General features: G+C 40.0%; 2 protein-coding genes across 2 annotated transcripts; one reads left to right on the top strand and one right to left on the bottom strand.

Moving 5' to 3' along the window:
• The first annotated feature begins 184 nt into the window (after positions 1 to 184).
• On the top strand, positions 185 to 6889 carry wdr20a (WD repeat domain 20a). Its single transcript, XM_033988093.2, has 4 exons — positions 185 to 469; positions 1690 to 1872; positions 1940 to 3265; positions 4936 to 6889. The coding sequence occupies exons 1-4, from the start codon at positions 206 to 208 to the stop codon at positions 4987 to 4989; spliced, it is 1827 nt and encodes a 608-aa protein (XP_033843984.1). The 5' UTR covers positions 185 to 205; the 3' UTR covers positions 4990 to 6889.
• Positions 6890 to 9599: 2710 nt separating this feature from the next.
• Positions 9600 to 22823, bottom strand: LOC117390570 (MAPK/MAK/MRK overlapping kinase-like). Its single transcript, XM_033988330.2, has 12 exons — positions 22493 to 22823; positions 19765 to 19879; positions 18739 to 18828; positions 18332 to 18402; positions 18035 to 18113; positions 17482 to 17530; positions 16900 to 17078; positions 14596 to 14697; positions 13145 to 13318; positions 12319 to 12472; positions 11198 to 11386; positions 9600 to 9688 (listed from the first exon to the last, which is right to left on the bottom strand). The coding sequence occupies exons 1-12, from the start codon at positions 22668 to 22670 to the stop codon at positions 9611 to 9613; spliced, it is 1458 nt and encodes a 485-aa protein (XP_033844221.1). The 5' UTR covers positions 22671 to 22823; the 3' UTR covers positions 9600 to 9610.
• Between the last annotated feature and the right edge of the window lie 17 nt (positions 22824 to 22840).

The following is a 22840-nucleotide window of genomic DNA, read 5'->3' as shown; positions in this document are numbered from 1 at the left end:
AACTTAGCATTTAAAGGAGAAAAGTGCAGAATAAAAACCTTTTCAGTCATATAGTAATAATAATAATAATAATAATAATAATAATAATAATAATAATAATAATAATAATAATAATAATAATAATAATAATAATAATAATAATTTTTAAAAAAGAAAAGAAAAGCGTGGCCGCTCCGTCACTTCCGGCCGGAGGGGACAGGAATGAATGTTGATTTCAAAGATGGCGGCGGAGGGAGGAGGGAAGGAGATGAACGAGATCAAAACTCAGTTCACCACTCGGGAAGGCGTCTACAAACTCCTCACGCACTCCGAATACAGCCGCCCCAACCGGGTGCCTTTCAACTCGCAGGGATCCAACCCCGTCAAGGTCTCCTTCGTCAACGTGAACGACCAGTCCGGCAACGGCGACCGGATTTGCTTCAATGTGGGCCGCGAGCTCTACTTCTACATCTACAAAGGCGTCAGGAAGGTAGCTGCTTACGCCCTATGACACTTACACCACTAGGGTTACAAAATCTAGGTTGTGATCTTTGGTTTGTGTCGCGGTAGCGGGCGATTGCCGGTGTAAATATCTCTTGACAGGTACTTGACTTTGAAATGAGCTGACAGCTAGTTAGCTTTAGCCCGCAGGTTTCTTACTAGTGAGCTAACCAGCGCTACTGGCTAACGAGAGGCTAATCAAATGGTTTTACAGAGAGATTGGGCGAAACACAGCAGCTCGGCGTTAGATCGGCGGTGTTTACGAAAGTGTTGGGCCGCAGTTTGGTCAGTAAACAAACGTTAAAGTGCCGTGATTGTAAGCTGTCAGTCGTGAAACTAGCCTGGAAGCGGGTAGTGCACAGTGACAGCCGCGGTTAGCACCTGTGGAGGCTCTCTGATAGATGCTAATGAACCAAGAGAGTGACCGCTTTGCAAGATTTTGTGGGTGTTTCAGATTGTAGTAGTGTGTTAGGTGCGGAGCTACACTAAACCAAGAGATCAATGCAACTTCTTCAACTTCCTGAGAAATTGATGGATAAGCGACGGCGAATGACCCATTAGTGTTTATGTTTATGGCAGACTCGGTAGTAGTAGTGTCCTGTGACTTATCTGACATTCAGGTTTGTCATGTTTGGAGCATATGGGACTTACTTGTCAATATCATTATCGTGTCTTTTGAAACAGTTGTTGGTCGAGCCATATACTCTCATTGTAGTGTCAGTCAGTCAGTGCAAGTTACTCCCATCTCACTGGATCAGCTGACCGCTAATTGGTCATAGTCTTTAGTGCTGACTGATAAGTGTAAGCACAGATGACTACAGAAAGAGCAGATCCAAATTTAAAACACTGATAAAATGCTAGGTTCAATGAGGAGAAAATATTAAATGAAATGGGTTTGACAACTAACTGCAGCTGTGCGTCTGTCTGGAGTCACTGTTACAATGTGATCACTTAGGTGTAGTCTGTACAATGAAGTGTCAATGATTAACACAGTACAGTTGTAATGGTTATCTGCAGTTCAGTCTTGGCACCACAGCAGAGTTTAGACTTTAGAGTTTCAGGAAATGGGCAGCACTTTTCCCATTAGAGTGAATCACTCCTCCCTGGTACAGTTCATTGTGGTCACAGACAAGGAGAACTGTTAGACTGTAGGAAATAATGCCCCATCTTTTTCTGTTTCCATAGTCCTGAAATGTGTTATGTTTGCAGGCTGCAGACTTGAGTAAGCCTATAGACAAGCGCATCTACAAAGGAACACAGCCCACGTGTCATGACTTTAACCACCTAACAGCTACCGCCGAGAGCGTGTCTCTGCTCGTGGGCTTCTCTGCAGGACAGGTCCAGCTCATCGACCCCATCAAGAAGGAGACCAGCAAGCTCTTCAATGAGGAGGTACTCCCACTTCACAGCCACACCACTCATGTACGCTCCATGTTCTAACAGTGTGTTCTCTCTGCAGAGGCTCATAGACAAGTCCAGGGTGACGTGTGTCAAGTGGGTGCCGGGCTCTGAGAGCCTGTTCCTGGTGTCCCATTCCAGTGGAAATATGTACCTGTACAACGTGGAGCACACGTGTGGCACGACAGCCCCTCACTACCAGCTCCTGAAGCAGGGGGACAACTACTCTGTGCACACGTGTAAGAGCAAGTCCACCCGCAACCCCCTCCTCAAATGGACTGTGGGGGAGGGGGCTCTCAACGAGTTCTCCTTCTCTCCGGATGGGAAGTTTCTGGCCTGTGTAAGCCAGGATGGCTTCCTCCGAGTCTTTAACTTTGATGCGGTGGAGCTGCATGGCACCATGAAAAGCTACTTCGGGGGCTTGCTGTGCGTGTGCTGGAGCCCTGACGGGAAATACATCGTGGCGGGTGGAGAGGACGACCTTGTGACTGTGTGGTCATTCATGGACTGCAGGGTGATCGCCCGCGGGCATGGACACAAGTCTTGGGTGAGTGTGGTGGCCTTTGACCACTACACCACCAGTGTGGAGGAGAGTGAGCCCATGGAGTTCAGCGGCAGTGATGAAGACTTCCAGGATCAGATGATCCACCTGGGCCGGGAGCGAGCCAACAGCACGCAGTCGCGCCTCTCCAAACGCAACTCCACGGACAGTCGGCCCGTCAGCGTCACCTACCGCTTTGGCTCGGTGGGACAGGACACTCAGCTGTGCCTCTGGGACCTGACCGAGGACATCCTTTTCCCCCACCTGCCCCTCTCACGGACACGGACTCACACTAATGTGATGAATGCCAGCAGCCCTCCAGGGGGTGCTCCTGTCATCACCACTACAACCACCACCAATGGAAACAACAGCGGTGCTAACACGCCCGCGCTCAATTCTGTGTCCAGCTCACTCCCGCGCTCCAACAGCCTGCCGCACTCCGCCGCTAACACTGCTACGGCTAACAGCACCAACAAGCCCAGCGCGGGCACGGGCACAGGCATCATGGACAGTGCCATTGCCACCGGGGTCAGTAAGTTTGCCACGCTGTCTCTGCACGACCGCAAGGAACGCCACGATAAGGACCACAAACGCAACCACAGCATGGGGCACATCAGCAGCAAGAGCAGCGACAAGCTCAACCTGCTGACCAAGAGCAAAACAGACCCAGCCAAGACTCTGGGCACACTGCTGTGTCCGCGCATGGAGGATGTGCCTCTGCTCGAGCCCCTCATCTGTAAAAAGATAGCACACGAGAGACTCACCGTACTCATATTTTTAGAGGACTGTTTAGTGACTGCATGTCAGGAGGGATTTATTTGCACATGGGCCAGGCCAGGCAAAGTGGTAAGTTCTTTTTAACACAAGGAGTTGACGAAAGAGCCAAACACTCTGAAAAACACAGTAACAAAGTGAAGCTAATGTAGCCAAAAGCAGGTGTATGTGAGTGCGTGCAGCGTTTGTCTGTCAGACTGGAGCAGGCACACACTCCTCACACGCCTGATCTGTGGAGAGGTCCAGGCATATCCTCTCTAAAGGTCACATTTCATTTAGGAAGCCAGTTAATACAAAAGACCACACTTTGATTATAATGTTGTTTTGCATTTAGTTTGAATTCAAACCTTCAAATGCAAACCGTGCCAGTAGTTCCCCAAAAGACCCCAGTATTTCCTGCTCAGTGGAACCATTCTTCTGCCTCTCATAAGTCTATTTAAATACATTACACTAACACAAAGGCATCATTACCTGTCTATGATAGAGTTTTGCCCCTGTTAGCTTAATTTGATAGAACATTAAATGCATTGAAGTTAATAGGAACAGAATATGTCTAACAGTAGGGCTGTAACTGAAATAGCTATTTTAATAATTGTAAACCATATATTGGTCATTTAAAAACAAAACAATAAACAAGATGTCCCCGTGTCTCCATGAGGTCTTATCCTAAAAGCTGCTAACGTTGTAGTTTAGACCTCTACAAACATATTCTGAAATGCATGGAATTCTTGTTCTCTTCTCTCAAATGATAATGCTCCTAGACCTGTTCAAAAGTGCTCTGTGAACTCAATATTATATGTTTTCAATTAGTGTCAATAATTAGTCATTAAAATAAGATTGCAAAAATATTAGCTTTAACAAAACTGACTTAATTAGAATTGTACTGAATGAAGTTTGTTCCTCTACGTTTTTCTGGGTACCTGAGATTAAAACATTTTCTCCTTGACGGCACTGTGCAAAACAGAACTAGTTAATTTTAAAAGGTTTGCAGTGGTCCAAAGTTATTCCTCCTTTCCTTACAGATTCAGACCCTCCTAATTATTCACCACGATGGGTTTATAAGCACTTTTTACAACTCTAAGAGACCAGAGAGCTAACAACAACTAGCATGTTAACCCCTTCTCTGATGATAAACTCTTTTTTATATATATAATTGGGTAGAGACGGTACACAGCAGACTTATTTTCACTTCAAGAGCTTCTTATATAATATTATACAAATTTTCCTCGCATACGTGGGAAAAATCAGATACAGAGCCTTAAAATGGTCACTAAATAACAACAAAATACAAAATTCTTACTCCATGGACAATTATTTCTGCTAGAAACAGAAAATAAAATTGAGATTAATCAGAAATGCCTTGAAACAACAAAATCTAAGAAAAGTAGACCAAAAAAATGAACTAATCAATATTACTCAACTATAATTATTCTGAGTTCATGTGATTTGATAATTATTTTATAGCAGTGTATTAAATGTTTGCCTCCTCTTGCTGCTGTTGGCTTGACTCGTGCCTTGCTGTTAGCATTAGCATTAGCTTTGCTCCTCTACACCTCCCGTCTTCTGCTATTGCTCCAAACTGCAACCAGGCTAACTCTTCTTCACTTTCTACTTGTTGCTTGATTTAAATTTTTTTTTTTTAAATTCATTTAAATTTTTTTAAACGTTCATTTCTGTTGCTCCAGTATGTGACTCTCTTTCCCAACGCCAACCTCCTTTTGTTTTTTCCTGTTTTTTTCCAGGGTTTATTGTCATCCCAAAACCAGGCCAGCTCCCCCAGCGGAACAGTAGTATAGCCACAACCAATAATTGTGCTGCTAGCGACAAGCCTGCGACGTCCGATGCTGCTCGCTCGCCACCGTCCGCAGTGCAAGTTTTTCTGTTCACCCTTCTTCTCCTCCTCCTCCTTCTCCTCTTCCTCCTCCCTTTTTTCTTTCTTTCGTTCCTTTTGTCCTTTTTTGTCGTTTCTTTCCCGCTCTGATCTAGAGGAAGCAACACGACTGTGAGCGGTTGTCCTCTGGAGTTTTAACACTTTTTAACAGTTTTAAAACTAAAGACCTACCCAACTGTTTTTTGTTTTGTTTTTGGAATTATGGCTTATCAGACGCAAACTGTGACTTGAGATTATTATTATGAGTTGGTGATTCTCGAAATGTTAAGTGAAGTCAGTGGTGAAGTTGTAGGTACCACATTGGCGAAGGTGAAGTTGATATATTTGGCACCTGCGCTAAGGCGTGACCTCATCACAAAATGGTGGGCACTTGTAATTTATTACATAAACAATCAAACAAATTAGTGAATCGAGGCAGTGCTCTGGGTTCAAATCAAGCCAAATCATCAAAGTCCCTTTACCAACTCTTTAAAAAATGATATACACTACACTACTAGTCAAACGTTTGGACACACCTCATTTAATATTTATTTTTTATGACTTCTGTATTGTAGACATCAGATATATGAAGCAAGATGTATGGAATGATGTAGCAAAAGAAAAAAAAACTTGTTTTTTTTTTGTCATTTTGATTCAAATGCTCAAAGTAGCCGCCCTTTGCTTGTTGACAACACTGTAAACCCTTGACCTTCTCAATGAGCTTCATGATGAAGTTTCCTGAAATGGTTTTCACTTCATAGGTGTGCCTTGTTTGGGTTCATTGATGGAATGCCAAGATTCCAAGTTGTGATCAAAGCGAAGGGTAAAGAATTTAAAATATAAAACATGTTTTGAGTTATTTCACACTTTTTTGTTTACTACCTTCCATATATGTTCGTTCATATTGCTGATGCTTTCATTGAGAATCTACTAGAGTTAAAATTTCAAAGTGCATTTCGATATTCCATATTCAATATTGCCAATTTCGATACCAAAATGATAAAAAACTTGGACAACAGAATGTAATTTTCAGCACAAAATACCTGTGCTTCTTTCAATTACCATACTGGTACTGGTACTGGTGTTGATAACGTTCAAGCTCACTCTAAAACTAGACATGTTTTGGGGATTTTTTTTCAATATCGATACTTGTTAAATTAACTATTCTCAACACTCCTTTTAGTATCAATTAGTATCTGATTTTCAATACTTTTGAAAACCCTAGAATCTACAGTGTAAATAGTCATAAAACATGAAATGAAAAAGTGTGTCCAAACGTTTGCCTGGTACTGTATATTTCCCATGGTTATCCCCGTGCTCAGTGTGTTACCTACAGCGCCTCCTGGTGGCTCTGCTGAGAGCCCACGCCTGGCTGTTTCCCTTCTCCTTTGCACTGACTTCCTCATGTTTTCTAACTACTCTAATAGAACAAAGAGGGTGAGGACTGCCGCGTTGCACCCGGCTCTATCCTCCCTTCTGGAATTCTGAATCTTGGAAAGCTGGATGCTGCAATGCTAGTCTTTTGAAAAGATGTTTGCACTTAAATGAGTTTATTAGAGAAAAGGCTTTACGTGTTTGGGTGTGTCACAACTCACAGACTGCTAATAACAGTAGGCAAAGATTAAAACCTTTATCTATTGAGCATTTATTTTAATATGATTTCAGATTCAAATCTGCTCTGTATCATAATGTGTATAATGTAATTAATTGATTTGATGGGGGCCTAAGCAAACTACCATTACTCCAGTGGAAGTTTTGTCATTGATAGTTATATTTCTAAAGCCTAAAGTATACATATTAATAATATTAAAATAATCTTGAATACACTGCTTGTCTCTTGTTTCAGTTTGCAGATTACACTACAGATTTAAAGGAACTGTATGTACCATTATGATTCAAATATTAGTCCCTGGATATGAGGTAAACATGTTCAAACACTGGACATGATGGCCAAGTTTTTTGTTATATTTTTTTTATTTGATTCTCAAGATTATTATTGAATCAGAAAGCAGCAGAATGAGCCAGTTTCAATGCTAAAATCCAGTTGGTTTAAACCTAAAACGCCTCTTTCTGATCTAATTTGTCACTACCTAAACCCCAGCACCTGCAGCCACTCATGAATCAGTGCTAGTGCAGCCTCTGCAGCTCAGTGAGTGAATTCTGGAGGTTCTGAGCTTTCACATGAGGCCAGTTCATAAACTGAGAATGAGAAAGACTTGTGTGTGTCTCTATCTGCAGGTTAAGGCTCTGGCAACATGGGTTCAGTTGGGATTGTAGTATTTTTCTTTTTTTTTTAACTGTAAGAGCGCACACTACACACAGTTCCTTTAAAAGAATCTTTTGATGAACAATGTACCTTATGAAACTTGCACATGTTTTTCATGTATCTTTTCAACATGATTTATTGCAGATGTCATGAACCTCAAGGCCAGACAATTTTATTTATTCACTGCCTTACTTTAAGATACAAATTTATAACTGGTAAAAATGAGGCACCAGATCTTTATTAAAGCTTTGCTCCTCAACAGGACACAGTAATATTTTATACTGGCTTTATCAAGGCAGATTTTCACAAACTTGCAGTAAAAAGTACAGCTTACAGTCATGGGCCAATTTACCTGGAAGCCCAAAGGCCACATTTGACTCCCAGACAATAGTTTGGACATGTCTGATTTGGGTTATTTTTCATGAAACTACAGTAATCTAGCTAGAATGAATTTAAAACTAGTCATTTGAGTAGTTTTGTGTACATTTTAAACTACTACATTTTTAAAGTAGTACATGTGACTGACTTCTGTAGCCAGATTGGTGGTTTTCAGATCTGTAATGTGATGATGAGACAGATTTTCGCATTACACTTTACATTGCCATGAAATATCCAAGAGGTAAATACACAAATGTTTAACCTGATCATTTCTTTTCGTAACACATAACACATTTGCATTTTAATATTAATTTTAGCTGCCCCCATCTGAATTAAATATTATTGGCCTATAAAATGTTGTGATTTCATCTGAAACCCAGCAATAACTGTACTTTTAATTCAAGTACTTTTTCCACCACTGTTGAAATCTTGACGTCTTTCTGAATGAACCACAAACATGAGTCAAAGTGAGTGATTTTAATGAGTTAAAGTCTGCAGTCACAGCTCAGACCAAAGGAGGCTACATTCACAACATTCATCTGCTCCGGGACTTTTTAGATGCTCCCAATCTCTTTGTGTTGGACACTATATACACTATACAAGGCTCAGGGTACTGTCAGGATAAGGACAGTACTGCATTACATGATAGTGGTATGATTATTATAAATACACCATTAGTTTACAGGAAGACAGTGCTCAGGAATGCCATTTGCTCAGAGCTAATTCACAGTATTAAAATGAGCAATTATACAAAATGCACTTGTGTACTACTTAAGCCATTCATATACCATTACTTTTCAATATCTAGGTTCTTAAAGGTCCTATATTACACAAAATTTACTAATACAAGCTTTTAGTCATGTTAAAATGGTGTTACCTCATCAAAAACATACCTGGAGTCATGTATTGTTTCATTCACACATGTCTGGCTAATCCTGGATCATTAGGATGTCTGCATTTCCCAAGATCGTTGTCATGTAACGGTAGCTACCTTTTACCTTTTACCTTAAGAGAGATTGGCAATTCTGAGGCTGAAATCATCCAAATGATTCTACTGAAGCTGTATGGACTTTAAAAACACTGGAGCACTTCCTGTATTACCGCATGACATCACAACTTGGAGTGTTTTCTGTTCGAGAGAAAAACTCAGGGTTTGTGTGTTAAACATGTGTGAATTAAACAAACCTTCTGATATGTTTTTGATGAGGAAACAACATTATAACACAGATCAGAAAATAGTGTAATATGGGCCCTTTAAGTGTGTTTTAAGTTTGGTTCTAATTTCTATTCCCTCAATTTTTAAAACACCACAATGTAGCGTTTAGGGAAGGGTACTCCATAAAATGTGCTCATGTCATATTCACATACGAGCCTAGAACTCACTGTATTATAACAAAAATCAGCATTTTAACAATATTAATTTTAGCTGCTCCCATCTTTATTAAATATTATTGTCCTATAGAATGTAGGAAATTCAGCAATGGTCATTGACAAAGTGAATACATTTAAAATAGAGTACCGTAATGTCAGACCAGTGGATTCCACCTTACGAGACATAATTTTAAGTACAACTGCTTTGAATATTAATTTTGGAAGTAGACAGGACTGTGTGGATTAGATTTTCATGATTTGTGTAGTTACATTGTGTAATGCTTTAATGTCTTTTTTCTCATTATTGCTGATTGGAAGTGGGTGATGCAACTATATCCTTACCTGCTATGCACAAACGCCAATCTCCTTTGAACACTAGCACCAAGTTCAAGTCAGTCTGAGATGCACATTCAAAATGAAAGACCAAGGTACCAAAAACATGATGTGAAAACAGTGACAATCCGTAGACCATAGTCCTGGGTATAGTCCAGTTTCAGGTGAGTGTCTTGTCTGTGGAGACTCCGGGGCGCTCTCAGTAGGCTCCACGTTTGCGCTCCAGAGGGGGCATGTAGTACGTCTTGTAAGCCGCTCGGTGTGACTCATCCCTGGGCTGTGGACAGATGAATAAACCCTAAGGTCAACATAAAGGAAAATATAACTACTGTATTTTCCGGACTATAACCCTAGAAGTTGCTCTGGAGTGTAAGTCGCACTAGACAAAAAACACATAATAATGAAGAAAATAAACATAGTCACAAGTCGCACTGGACAATAAGTTGCATATATTTTGGGGAAATTTATTTTAGAAAATCCGAGACGAAGAACAGACATTTTATCTTTAAAGGCAAGTTATAATAATAACAACAAAATAGAGAACAACAGGCTGAACAGCAGTACAGCACGCTCACATAACACATTTATATTTATTCAGCTACATGAAAAATAGACAGACCTGATATCTGTCTGGTATGTTAATGTAAGATATTAACAGTTAATCAGATACGTTAAAAACAAGCTAACACCAACTCTTTCCATGTTTTAGCATTTAGCAAATGTGAGAAATCAATGTGTAGAACCCATATTTTTTGCTCTTAGTTAAGAAGTGGACTAAGGGAGTGTGACGTCACTCACAGCATTTGTTTCCAGTCACATGGAGCTCATCGAGGCAGTTATGGGGCAGATTTGGAATTCCAACCGTGAGTATCATAGCAACCAAAGAGCCTATCCGAAGCAAGGTTGTTGAAGGTAACGCCCCTTCCTGCTCGCAGCGCTGGTTTAGCACAGAACGAGTGCTTGAATTGTCTGTTATTTATATTCATATCTTGATTTACGGACACAGAATATAAGTAAAAATACAATACATTTTATTACCAAAATGACGAGGCTCACTGCAGCAAGAGAGGGGTGACTGTTTTTCAATGTAAAGTGAATTGGAACCGATGAAGCCAGAAGTGCACCCATGTTCACTTCTATATGTAACACGGCGGTGAGCTTGTTAGCTATGTCCACTTATATATACAGTCCATGGTTACACCAGACTGGACTGGAGGCAGGTGACGTGTATTGCCAAACAACACAATGGCAGCAAACGCTGCCAATAGCTGGAATCAAAATGCTAACTAGTGGCTCACACCCAAACAGACTATTAATAATAAAAAAGACAATTATACATTTAATAAAATCTGTGCAATTTAATTTGCATGTGAACCAATTTGAAGTTGAATGGTATGTTCCTATGACAGGTTTTCATGTGTTTTCATTCTGACTTGGTTTGGTGGGATAGTACCTGTGGTATTTATCATAGTTAAGTGGCAGTTTGTCGGGAAAAGTTGAGAGGAAAAGTACAAAAATACAGGAAGTGTTCTTCCAAAACTTTTGGCCCTTGTTAACATTATGGTTGCTAGGTAACAGTTATGGAATTACCTCTTATGTCATCAACTGCCAACCAGGAAGTAAAATTATAAACTTCACTAAAATAATACAAAACATAAATAGAAGAGACTCTGCAAGACTTTTCAGTAAAATCTTTGAAATTATATTTGGTGAACTGAGTAGTTTAACCTGTCATATGCACTTTTGTAAATCCTTGTTGTGAACGGGTAGGCCAGTCTGTACTTGCCTTGGCCAGGCGGGGGTGGCACTTCTTGGCGGTGATGGCTGGCAGTGTGCCACGGTGGGTGACGGTGTAGGCAGGCATGGTGGACATGGGGAAGGAGATCTGGGGCACGACCAGGCTGAGCTTGGGCAGCTCTGTGGAGTAGTGTGGGAGGTTCCGTCTGAGGGGCTCTGCTACATGCTTCAGGTTGTGCTGGGGAGAGACAGAGCGGCGTCTGGTGTTAGCGATCAGTAGAAACACTTTTTAATAAACTGTATTTCACTGGGTAGTTTTCAAACACTATAGACATTTTTGTACCTATCCCTTGAAAATACCGGGGTTTGTGCATTATTTTTAATGTATTGTTTGTATTTCAATTATAAATCAGAGGTTTCATCCAGATAGTCAACCGAATACTTACTACTTGTAATGGTAAATGGTCACATTTTTATATAGCACTTTTCCACCTTCAAGACACTCAAAGCGCTTTATATCAAGGAACCACTCACGCAGTCCCACGCACTTACATACAACAGTGTACACAGAGACTGGGAGCGAGGTGGGTTAAATGTCTTGCCCAAGGACACATCAACAGCATTCATCTACAAGAGCTGGAATCACACCATCAACCTGTGGGTCAGTGGATCTGACCGCTCTACTGATGATTTTTATTTCGAGAGTGGCATTTGAACCACCAACCTTTGGATCAGTCAACACTCTACCATCTGAGCCACTGTCGCCCATGTTTTGTACTTAACTTTATTAATATTAGTGTTAATATTATTTTAGTAAATGGATTCTTACTTGAGTACAATGTTTGGCTACACTACCCACCTTTGCACAGTATAAGATACAGTATTGTGGAATGAACAAAATAGTTTGCTTATCATTTATAAAACTATGGATTTTATTTACATTTCAAATGATCCATAATTGTCATATTGTATTATACACTGTAGGTATTAGTTTTACTGTGTGTTTACTGTTGCTATAGTCTTTCATTGCACTATTTTGGAATGTTTATTAAGTGCACTGATACAACACATTGTACACTGTATTATTGTGGATTGACTTGTAATCTGACGTGTTTGTAATCCACGTGTTTATGTAATGAGGACATGAAGCAGAGCTGCTATTGTCCTTACACTGAGAGCGGTCTGCCTGGTGTGGCGCCCCCGCAGAGGTCGGCCCAGTCTGGTGGGACGCCACAGGTGCTCCAAAGAATTATGCACCCCACTGCTGTCCAAACTGTCCACATTTCCCACCCGCTGGAGGCTCTCAGCTTTCTTCTCTGCAAGTCTGAAGAGAGACAAGTCAAATACACTGTTGTTTAAAGCAGACATATTGTGCATGTGTCTGCTTTATAATAAAATCTATGACATTTGTGTATCGTCATGTTATAATTTTGGCATTTTGAATCACAATATTGATCCAAAACAACAATGTAGCACATGTTGTTGGTGAACTGGTGAAGATGTCAACTGGATTTAACAAAACGCTTCCCTCTGCATGTTTTTCATTAACAAAATCATCCATATTGACACTAAAATAGGCTGATGTACTTCTGTCGGTGTCACCATGATTGTTTTGGTTCATCTGCTCTGTGATTGGTCCGACTGCTGCTAGGCAAATTTGAACCTTAAAGCTGGAGTGTCTCTAGACGGATTTGTGAACTCATAAATATCATGAGAATCCATCTTGTTTTGCAAGGTTATCCAGAAATTAGATCGTGATCAGATTTTTGGTGTGCGTATGAACATAGCCTATGGCACATTGATTTGAGGATTCATTAGAGGTGTTTTAGCTGCTGCAATTCAGTTTTCAAACAAATATGATTACATGCTGCATACAGTTGACAGACCTTGACAAAAAAAAAATTATTTCTCAAACTGCTAATATGCGCTCATACCTGATATCTCTAAAGGACATACGGCTGTGTACCTGATGTCTCTAAAGTACACGTGTTTGTACCTGATGTCTCTAAAGTACATGTGGCGGAGGGCGGTGTCGGCGCTGATGCGTTCGTCGGGGTCGTAGGCCAACATCTGGTAGAGCAGGGACAGGGCGGGGGCAGGGCAGTTTGGGATGAGCCGAGACAGCCCTGTACCTTTCTTCTGAGGGAAGTTAAAACGCATCGCTCTGGACCTGCAACACACCACAAGGGTTAGCACATTCACCTGACAATAATATACAATGCATTCCACTCATTACTCATCTATGGTGATCTCTAAGTAACTTGTGTGGTACACTACAGTCAAAGGTTTGGACACACCTCATTCTAGGCCTGTCACGATAATTACAAAATTGATTTATTGTTCAATATATGAAAGCTGGAACAATATGTTTTGGGGCTCAATATTTATTGTGTGTACAATTTCTTTGCAAGATTTTTGCAATCTTTATGTATTTTATGTTAGTTTTGCGCTGCAGAGGGCTGAATAAGTAACTTTTGTAGCTAATTGGTTATTTCTGACACCTACTTGTTGCAGCCCAGGCCTTTTAATGATACTATTTAAAAATCTGTTTTCCTGGGATTACCCTGCATTGTGTCATAAAGTAGTGTCAATATTATCGTTTATCGCAACATATTTCTGTAGTAATATATATCGTGATTCAAAGTTCGTAATTGTGACAGGGCTACCTCATTCAATGTTTTTTATTTGTTTACTACTTTATACATTGTACATACAAACTGAAGACATCAAAGATATGAAGCAAGATGTACATGATTGCTCAGAAAAGAAAGTAAAATAACTCCTTACAGTAGCCACCCTTTCCTTTGTTGACAGTGCTACAAACCCTTAGGCTTCACAGCTTTGCCTTGGCAGAGTTCATTAGTGGAATGCCAAAAGTCCAAAGCAGTGATCAAAGAAAAGTGTAAAAGCAATTTTAAAGAATCTGAAAGAATTATTTCACAATTTGTTGTTTACTACATTCCATATGTGTCATTCATAGTTTTGATGCCTTCAGTTAGAATCTTCAATGTAAACAATCGTGACATTGAAGAAAAAACATTGGGTAAAAAGTGTGTCTAAACGTTTTTTTTCTTTCTTCCTTTTAAAATACAATACAAACAGAAAAACAAACACAACAAAGAAGTATGAGTCCAAATAAAACATTAAAAACAGGTGTGTGTTTCGAGTGTAGTTTTTAGCACTATAAAACAACCTCCTGAGACAGACTCATGACAAGTTGTGCAAATCTTAATTATTGCATTATTATTTGCCCTTTAAAAAAACAAATAATGATTACCAAAAATGTAATCAAATATTGTTTGAAGTGAATTGAAATGGGTGTCAATATGAGACTAACATATTACTGTATTTTTTAATTACCCCCCCCAAAAAACCCACTGTTCTCTGACTTATCTGCTGGCTCTGAGGAGTCCTAGTATGAATAGTGTGAGAGAGCAGTGCACGTACTGCTTAAACTTGTGCAGGACGCTCTGGTCCGGGGTCCCCAGCACGTCGTGGATCTTGGCAACTTGGTCCAACTCATTAGTCCCAGGAAACAGAGGGTTCAGGCTGGAACACACACAGGGAGAGGGTCAGCTGACACCACAACAACATAACTTTTGTTGAATTATGAAATAAGAAAGTGGATTTCCAAGTTACATCAATACAGATAGATGGAGATAAAATGTGACGGAGGAGTTGCGCTATCTGGACACTACTCCTACTGGTGGAAATACTCAGAACGACATAGCACTTATCTCACCACGTCCATACAGGCACACAAAAGTGGACTGAGCCTCCATTGTTGCCTTGTTTCCTTCATGTGCAATGGGAATTGTAGTGAATATGACTTGCTGAGTGGGACATTGCTCATGTCGTATTTTCTACAGGAGAACTGGGAAATCATTCTCATGCCTGAGTCATTGAGATGAAAATAACCTAAATAACCTTTGACCTCTTACCATGGTGGACAGTAGTGTTGTTTCTTTTGCCTCCATAATTATGCAGCATTTACAAGTTTAATGCACATTTATAAATACTAAGTGGTAAGTAGCAGTAAAGTAGTAAAGTACTGTACTTAAGTAACATTTTAAGGCATCTGAACTTTACTTAAGTAAATTTTAAAGTGGATACTTTTTACTTTGACTTACATACTTACTTACATTACTTAATACATCTGAGAGCAAGTATCTGTACTTTTACTAAACTACATTTTTCAACAGGACTGAAAAGTAAAAGTATTTTTCATTATTGTTTGAGACCTGCTGAAAAGGCTGAGAGGTTTATTTTTAACACATTCATAATCTGAGCCAACAAAAATATAACAACAAATTAAAAAAAACAGGTAGAATGTTGAACAAAATTCAGGACAAATCTATATCAAAATCAATACATTTGAATCATTATTACATCTCAAAATATGCACAACATACTTTACTTTTTACTCTTGAAGTACACTATACAGGTACTTTAATACTTTTACTTAGAGTAGATTTATTTTTTCATGTGATATTTTTACTTGAGTATTTATTTTGCTCTGGTATCTATATTTTTACTTTATAAAAGTGAGTACCATACTTCTTCCACCGCTGTTCCTACTTAAATAAAAAGCAGGTATTGTTTTCCCTTTTTCCTGAGCGATCTGTAGGCTACTGTCTTCTGTAAATTTACTTGTTGACACTGTTTGCATGTATTCAAGAAAGAGTGTTTAATTTCACTACGAGCACAAAAGCACTTGAACAAAATGCACTCGTAATTTCCGGCTCACAAGTAGAAAGGATCATCTTCTCCACAGCACATTAAGTCAACATAACTTCCTCGTTTTACATATCAAATTATTTCAAATTCATTTCTTATCATGTAATGCCATGATAATTTCATATAAAGCTTTGACGTGTAATTTCATGCTGGTTTCATGTTAAAATGTGATACTGACAGTTTTACACATGCAGGAGACTTCAGAGACTTTTTTTTGCCGTATAACATAAATTTGATACTTGAAAGACAATGCATGTTTTCTCTGGCAAGTTGAAACCATGTTCTTTTGTCCATCTAATATGACGTGGTAAAAAGAGTGGTATGAGATAGAGGATGAACACATTTTCAGAAGCATTCAGAGCTGGCCGTGCCAACTCTGAATCTCATTGTGAAAGCTGAGCCTGTGTGTTGCCCTGTTTGAGAAGGATAATCCCTATCTCAGGTTTAAACTGTTCTCAGCCACTCCCCCCTCTGTTTCCCCATTCAAATGTGTCTTTGTGTATAAACGGGTGAGCGGAGTGTGTACAAGTGCCTCATGATCTCAAAGTGTGTACAAGTACAACATGATATTAAAGTGTGTACAAGTACAACGTGATCTCAAAGTGTATGTCATGATCTCAATGGTCAAATGATGTGTAAAAGTATCTTGTAATCTCAAAGTGTGTACTGATGGGCAACAATAGTTCAGTTGGTTGTGTTTGCCCACTGATGATCCGAAGGTTGGTGGTTCAAATCCCGCTCTTGACATAAATATCAATGGTAGAGCGTTCAGTTCCACTGACCCACAGGTTGGTGGTGCAATTCCAGCTCCCACAGATGAATGCTGCCTTTGGTTCCTTGATGTAAAACACTTTCAGTGCCTTGAAGGTGGAAAAGCGCTATATAAAAATGCGACCATTTACCTCATGATCTTAAAGTGTGTACAAGTACTTCATGACCCCAAAGTGTGTACAAGCACCTCATGATCTCATAGTATGTGCAAGAGTCTCATGATCTTCAACTGTGTACAAGTACCTCATGATCTCAAAGAAGACACAGCCTGCGCTCCAGATGTCCATCTTGAGGCTGTAGTATCCGTCAGTGAGGAGGCACTCTGGAGCTCTGTACCAGCGTGTGGAGATGTACTCTGTGTGAGGAGGGGAGGAGTACACGCTGCGACACGAGCCAAAGTCACCCAGCTTCAACACATTTTGCTACAAGAAGAAGGACACGTGGGCAGCATGAGGGATACGGCAGAGAGAGTCAAAGCGTTACTTTTGTTGTATATGACAATAAAAGGTGAACACATATAGAAATAATGGTCATATTTTTCATCATAATTAATATTTCTTGAGCTATGGATTCTTATTCTTGAGTCTGAGTGGGCTTGCCTCTCCACAGACTGGACCTGTCACATGGCCTGTTGTTGTACACTTGTTTTCATGCCATCAATGAAATGTTTTTGTGACAGTTGCAGATGTAAATTGGCATTAACTACATTACAGTATAATAAATGGCAACACTTATGGATGGTTTCTGGGCCTTCTGAGTTTTATACTTTTTTGTCAAATTTTGTTTTTGGCCAAATAAATATCACTTATCATAAAACCATCTGACCTTGATGAGGATGTTCTCAGGTTTCACATCTCGATGGAAGATTCCACAGCTGAAAAGAACAAAGACGCACATGAAAACCATCCCTGGATAGACTGCTTATTCAGAGCACTATGGAGCTCCACAGTCCCACCCACTTTGAAGTTCTCTCCAGTTCAGAAAATAACATTTCCATTGACTTTTGGAAAAAATCTATTCTAATTTAAAACTCAAGATTTGGTGAAATATAAAGATGAACCTTTATATTTCACCTAATGAAAATTTTGTTAGTTATCATGTATCCGCTTAGTCCAGGGTAAGCTTTCCAACTTTTAATATAGATATTTCATCGAGAAAAACTATGGGAAAAATTTATAAAAACTGTACTTACAGAACTGAGGGGTGGGTCACTGTTGAGCTCCATTATGTTATGGTATGTAGGCCTACCTGTGCATATGTTCTGTTGTAGAATGATATGATGTAGGCTTACCTGTGCTTGTGTTCTTGTGCATTATATGATGTGTAGGCCTACTTTTGCATGTGTTCTAGTGTACTGTGACCTGACGTGTAGACCTACCTGTGCATGTGCTCCAGAGACTTGCACAGCTGGTACATGTAGTGCTTCACTGTGTGCTCTGGTAGAGGAGTTTTTCTCCCTGCAGAAAAGAAAACACACACAAATCACTCACATTTTAGATAGTGCTGTGACTTACATTCGTAGTCCCTTTACAACTCATGCATTATTCGGTTTGTCCCCATATTCAAGTGGCATGAGCTTGTGCATGAATAGGTGAAACAGAGCATTTTGAGCTCTGGAAATGTAGACAGACTAATATTAAATAGTTCTAGTACTACTGATGTTATATGTACATACCCTGTATGTACTCATAGATGTTCATCTCCATGAGTTCACAGATCAGAGACACTGTTCCGGTCTCTTTGTCGCTGCACAAAAAAAACAAAAAAAAACCCATTACCATCACATGGTAAACATGATGAGGTGTAAAAAGCTCTGAAAGACATGATAATTATTTAACGCTGCAACGCTGTATCTACTTCTTACCACTGCAACAGCAGTACTCTCAAGAGTGCATTCAATACACAACTATAGTTCACATAAATATTGAAATACTATTATACTACTATTAAATAGGTTGTGTTCTTGTGTGCTTTAACAGTTTTGAATAGTTAATTGACATGACAACGGTTTTCCTCACTCCAAACCCCATGCATACACCATATTCCAGTATTGTTGCATCGTTAGAGCTTTGTAGTACTCACTAGATGAGCTCGTGGAGCTGGATGATGTTGGCGTGAGGGCTCAGCCTCTTCATGGCCTGGACTTCCCGCAGGTTGTTGGCTTGTTCCAGACTGAACAGCAAACACAAGAGACATTAGGCACATGTCCTTGTGAATACAGTGATAGTACAGCTGTGAATGCCATGCATTTTTTTATATTGTCCATGCAAACATGTAGTCAGAGTATGATGATAACACCAGAAAATCACATTGTCAAAGGGATCAGAGCATGATTTGTTTTTTATTGCCACATTGCCCAGCGCTACATATGTCAACACAATCACTTTCTTGATTGAAATTCTTGGTCGACTAAAGTCGTGCTATTGATTGATTAGTCCACTAAAAAGGGGGCATGGCAAAAGCTCTCAAAACTATTATGTATCACTATGTATCTGACCCAAACTCACTCAAGACTACACCTCCACAGGAGAGGTCATGCAAAAACTTTTTATACAGAAAAAAAGTACAAGGAAAATATAGTAATTAATCATGTAGCCCTACCCTTTTGTCTAAGAGACATACAGACCAATAGAATGTTGTGTCGTCTGAAACCACTGCTGATGAAGGTAGTGATTTGCATCCCTGTGCTCCGACACTTCCCCTCTCCTATCTTATCTCCGTTCACCTCTCTCTCTCCTCCCTTTCCCTCCTCTCTCTTCCCTTCTCCTCTCTTCTCTCCTCTCTCCCGTCCTCCTTCCCTTTCCACTCCTCCTCTATCCTCTCCTCCTCTCTCCTATGCTCCCTTCTCTGTCCTATCCTCTCTCCTCCCCTCTACTCCTCTCCCCTACCGTGCCCTGTCCCTTCCTTCCCTTCTCTCTCCTACTACCTCCTATCCCCTACTTACCTCTCCCCTCACCTCCCCTCACCTCCTCCTCTCTTCCCCTCCCCCCCTGTCTGTGGCACCATTACGTGTCAGTGGCCTGTACATGTGTGCAGTCTCACGCCGTGGTCTCAGGTATCACCCACACATGAAAAGCAGCTCGCTAATTGTAGGGACAGAATACATACGTGCTAATGGACTGCTTCATGGTTTTGCAGGCGTAGAACTTTCCATCTTTGAGGCTCTGGGTTTTCACCACTTCCGAAAACGTTCCCTCGCCGATTTTTTTGATTATTTTGTAGCCTGGAAAATAAACAAAAAAACAAAACAAAACAAAAAGACAACAGCTGAATGAAACCGTATCCTTCATCTGTAATTACTTCCAGGTCCAATTAGCTGATGACAGTAAATAATGGAACTAATTCAAACATTAAACGATATTGCTTATTAATAACTACATGCATGGAGGTCGAAATGTGATGCCACTTAAAGCCACAGTATGTAACTTTTGCCAAAAATAGACTTAAATAAATGTCTTTTGTTTTTTTTCTCATTATGGATGTTTTTATTATGCTGAAAAACAAATAAAAACAGGCGTCCTTACTGTGAGCGAGCTTGCATCTCCACAAACCTCCTCCTCCTGCTTGTTTCCATGGAGATGTTATTCCTTTGGCTATAATATTCCACAATATGCCATAAAACGTATTTATCTTCATGTAGAAAGCATGGCTTTTTACGTTGTATTTCCATGGAATCATGTAGTTGAGTTTCCACTTCCAGAAAGTTACACTATGTGCATTTAATAACACAGGAGTTCAAACATATCAAATTTATATAATGGATTGAATGTACTATGGGTTTAGGTATGTTATAGATGCCATTTTTTATTGCTAATTGCTATGAAAACGGTCTCACTTTCATCACTCTGAAGCCCATGTGTAGTCCATGTTCATGCGTTATAATAAGCCATTGTAAAATAAGTGATAAAAACTTGGCCGTGTAGAATTGGTAAATACAGAAACATTTAAACGATGTACAACGCATAATGATATTTTAATTAAAGATGCACAATGTAACTTTTCTGAGAGGATAACTTCTCCATGAAAACAAGCAGGCAACAACATAAGTTAAAGGTCAAATCTAGAGGTAAGCACCCAAATAAGAATACACACGTTTTACACAGTTTTTTGATGTACTCTTTTCGCAATATCATTGTCTATAACTGAATAAATGCAAGATAGATATGTTTGTTTAATTAAAGGTATTTAACATCCTCAGAAAAGTTAAATAGTGCACCTTTAACTATCTGTGAATTTACAACAAAATAGCCTATCTTTTGAATAGTAAAAAAAAGAAAAAAAGAAAAAAAAATACATGTAACCGGAAGCTGAAAAATAGCTTACTAAAATAAATACACAAATCAATAAATAAGCATATGAATAAATAAATAGACAGAATTTGCCTTTTTTTTTTTTTTTTTTTGTATTTCTGACAATTCGTCTATATTGGCAACAGTACTGCTCTTCAAAACCATGCTATTACACAGTAAAATAAGAGCAAAGCAGCCTCTCCAAAGTTTCCATCCTCATGCAAAGTGCGCTCCTCCAAGGTTAGAGCGAGACCCCGAGCCTGCCCTGCCCGCGCAGAGCAACCCCAGCCCCTGCTCCACTCACACTGCATCCCGCTGTCCCTCCGCTGCGGCCGCATGTCTGACGCTCGTCCGCTAAGCCCATGTCCAGAGAACGGGGGGATTCTCGGCTTTTTCCCACGGCATTCTGTCTCTAAAAAAAGCTAGTCCTCATCGGAGCTGTCTGGAGGAGTCGCTGGGGTTAGCTTAGCCAGTTAGCATGCCCTGTCAATACGGTCTAAATAAAGCTAGAGGGACCGTAGCCGTGGTAACCAGTAACAGTTGTATCCGCCATGTCTTAACTCCCAACTGCAGGATTCTACTCACGATTTCAAGCAAACTAATGGGTTTCAAAATGATGAGAGATTGGGACTGTTACCATAGCGATTAACAATTTTAAACTAAATATTATATATTCTTGAATGGGAAAAACTCTTTAAAGAAGCCATTGTGCTTGTGTCTGTTATAAAATGTCTACGGAACCCTAAGCTTATCACCAATTAAGAAAATAAAATTGGAAAACAGAACGCGGGTTGACTGGCTATATGGAGTCTTGAAAATAAGCGATTAAAGGTTGCTTAAACATGCACAAATCGCTCCAAATACAACAGAGGGTAATGGCGAGGGGAAATAGCTATAAAGTAGTTAAAAGCTTAAAAGCTGTAGCACCTACATACACCAAACTTTACAATCGTGTACTTGAAATTTGACAGATCCTACCTAAGTATTTGTTCATATATAATTGTAAATCTGATTTATTAAATTTTCTACCCCAAACAATAAGGTGAAATTTGATTAGGTTACTCAAATATCCAAAATCCACTGTTAATTTATTTATTTTTGCATCTATATCACAAAATGTATTTCCACATGTAATCATGCAAATGTGAAAAATTCAAAATTTTTGAATTTTTACTTTCTGTCCCTGTATTTACATTATTTAGAATAGAATTTTGTTTTTCTCGGAGTCACAAGATGGCCGCTGCAACTACCACGGAAAGACTAGCCATGGTCCCTCTAGCTTTTACAAACACAATCATAGCTGCCCCGTTAGCTGCCCGTCGCCTTGGTAACGGAGCACGCTTCGCCCTGCGCTCTGACCTGCGGAGGAACCCGAAACTGCAGCTCACGCTCCCGACTCCTCTCATCGTCCTGCCGCTAAAAAACACTCCGCGTGACCAGGGCAAACCTCCACACAAGCCCGGCACGTCTGTCAGACTGTCTGGAGAGCTGAATAATTAGCTACACGGGCCTTGGTGGAGGTTTTTTGTCTCGGTTTACCATCTTACCTTCCGTCCAGAGGTGGTTGGTCAGCTCGGGGTTCTTCTCACTCGGCCCCTTGTCGCTGTCACCGGGCACATCTTCCACGCTCTCCCCGCTGTTGGAGTCGCTGGTCCTGGGTGTTTTGCACGCATTTCGCAGGGCTGCACGGTTTTTAATGTCAATCAGCCACTTTGAATAGTGCATGGTTAATGCACTGAAGCTGTTACAAAGCACGACATAAGGTTCTTATTGTGTAAAATAGCCCATTCTCATACGCGGTGACTGCTATATAAGTGATATTTCTTAAAAAATCCTGGTTAAATATTCCATCAATCAAAGCATCTGTCCATTCTCCTCCTGGAGAAAAAGGCGTG

The sequence above is a fragment of the Periophthalmus magnuspinnatus genome, chromosome 22, assembly GCF_009829125.3.
Source record: "Periophthalmus magnuspinnatus isolate fPerMag1 chromosome 22, fPerMag1.2.pri, whole genome shotgun sequence".
Classification (NCBI taxonomy): domain Eukaryota; kingdom Metazoa; phylum Chordata; class Actinopteri; order Gobiiformes; family Gobiidae; genus Periophthalmus; species Periophthalmus magnuspinnatus.
Note: the sequence above shows the minus strand (reverse complement) of the source record. Positions and strands in the feature narration are given on the sequence as shown.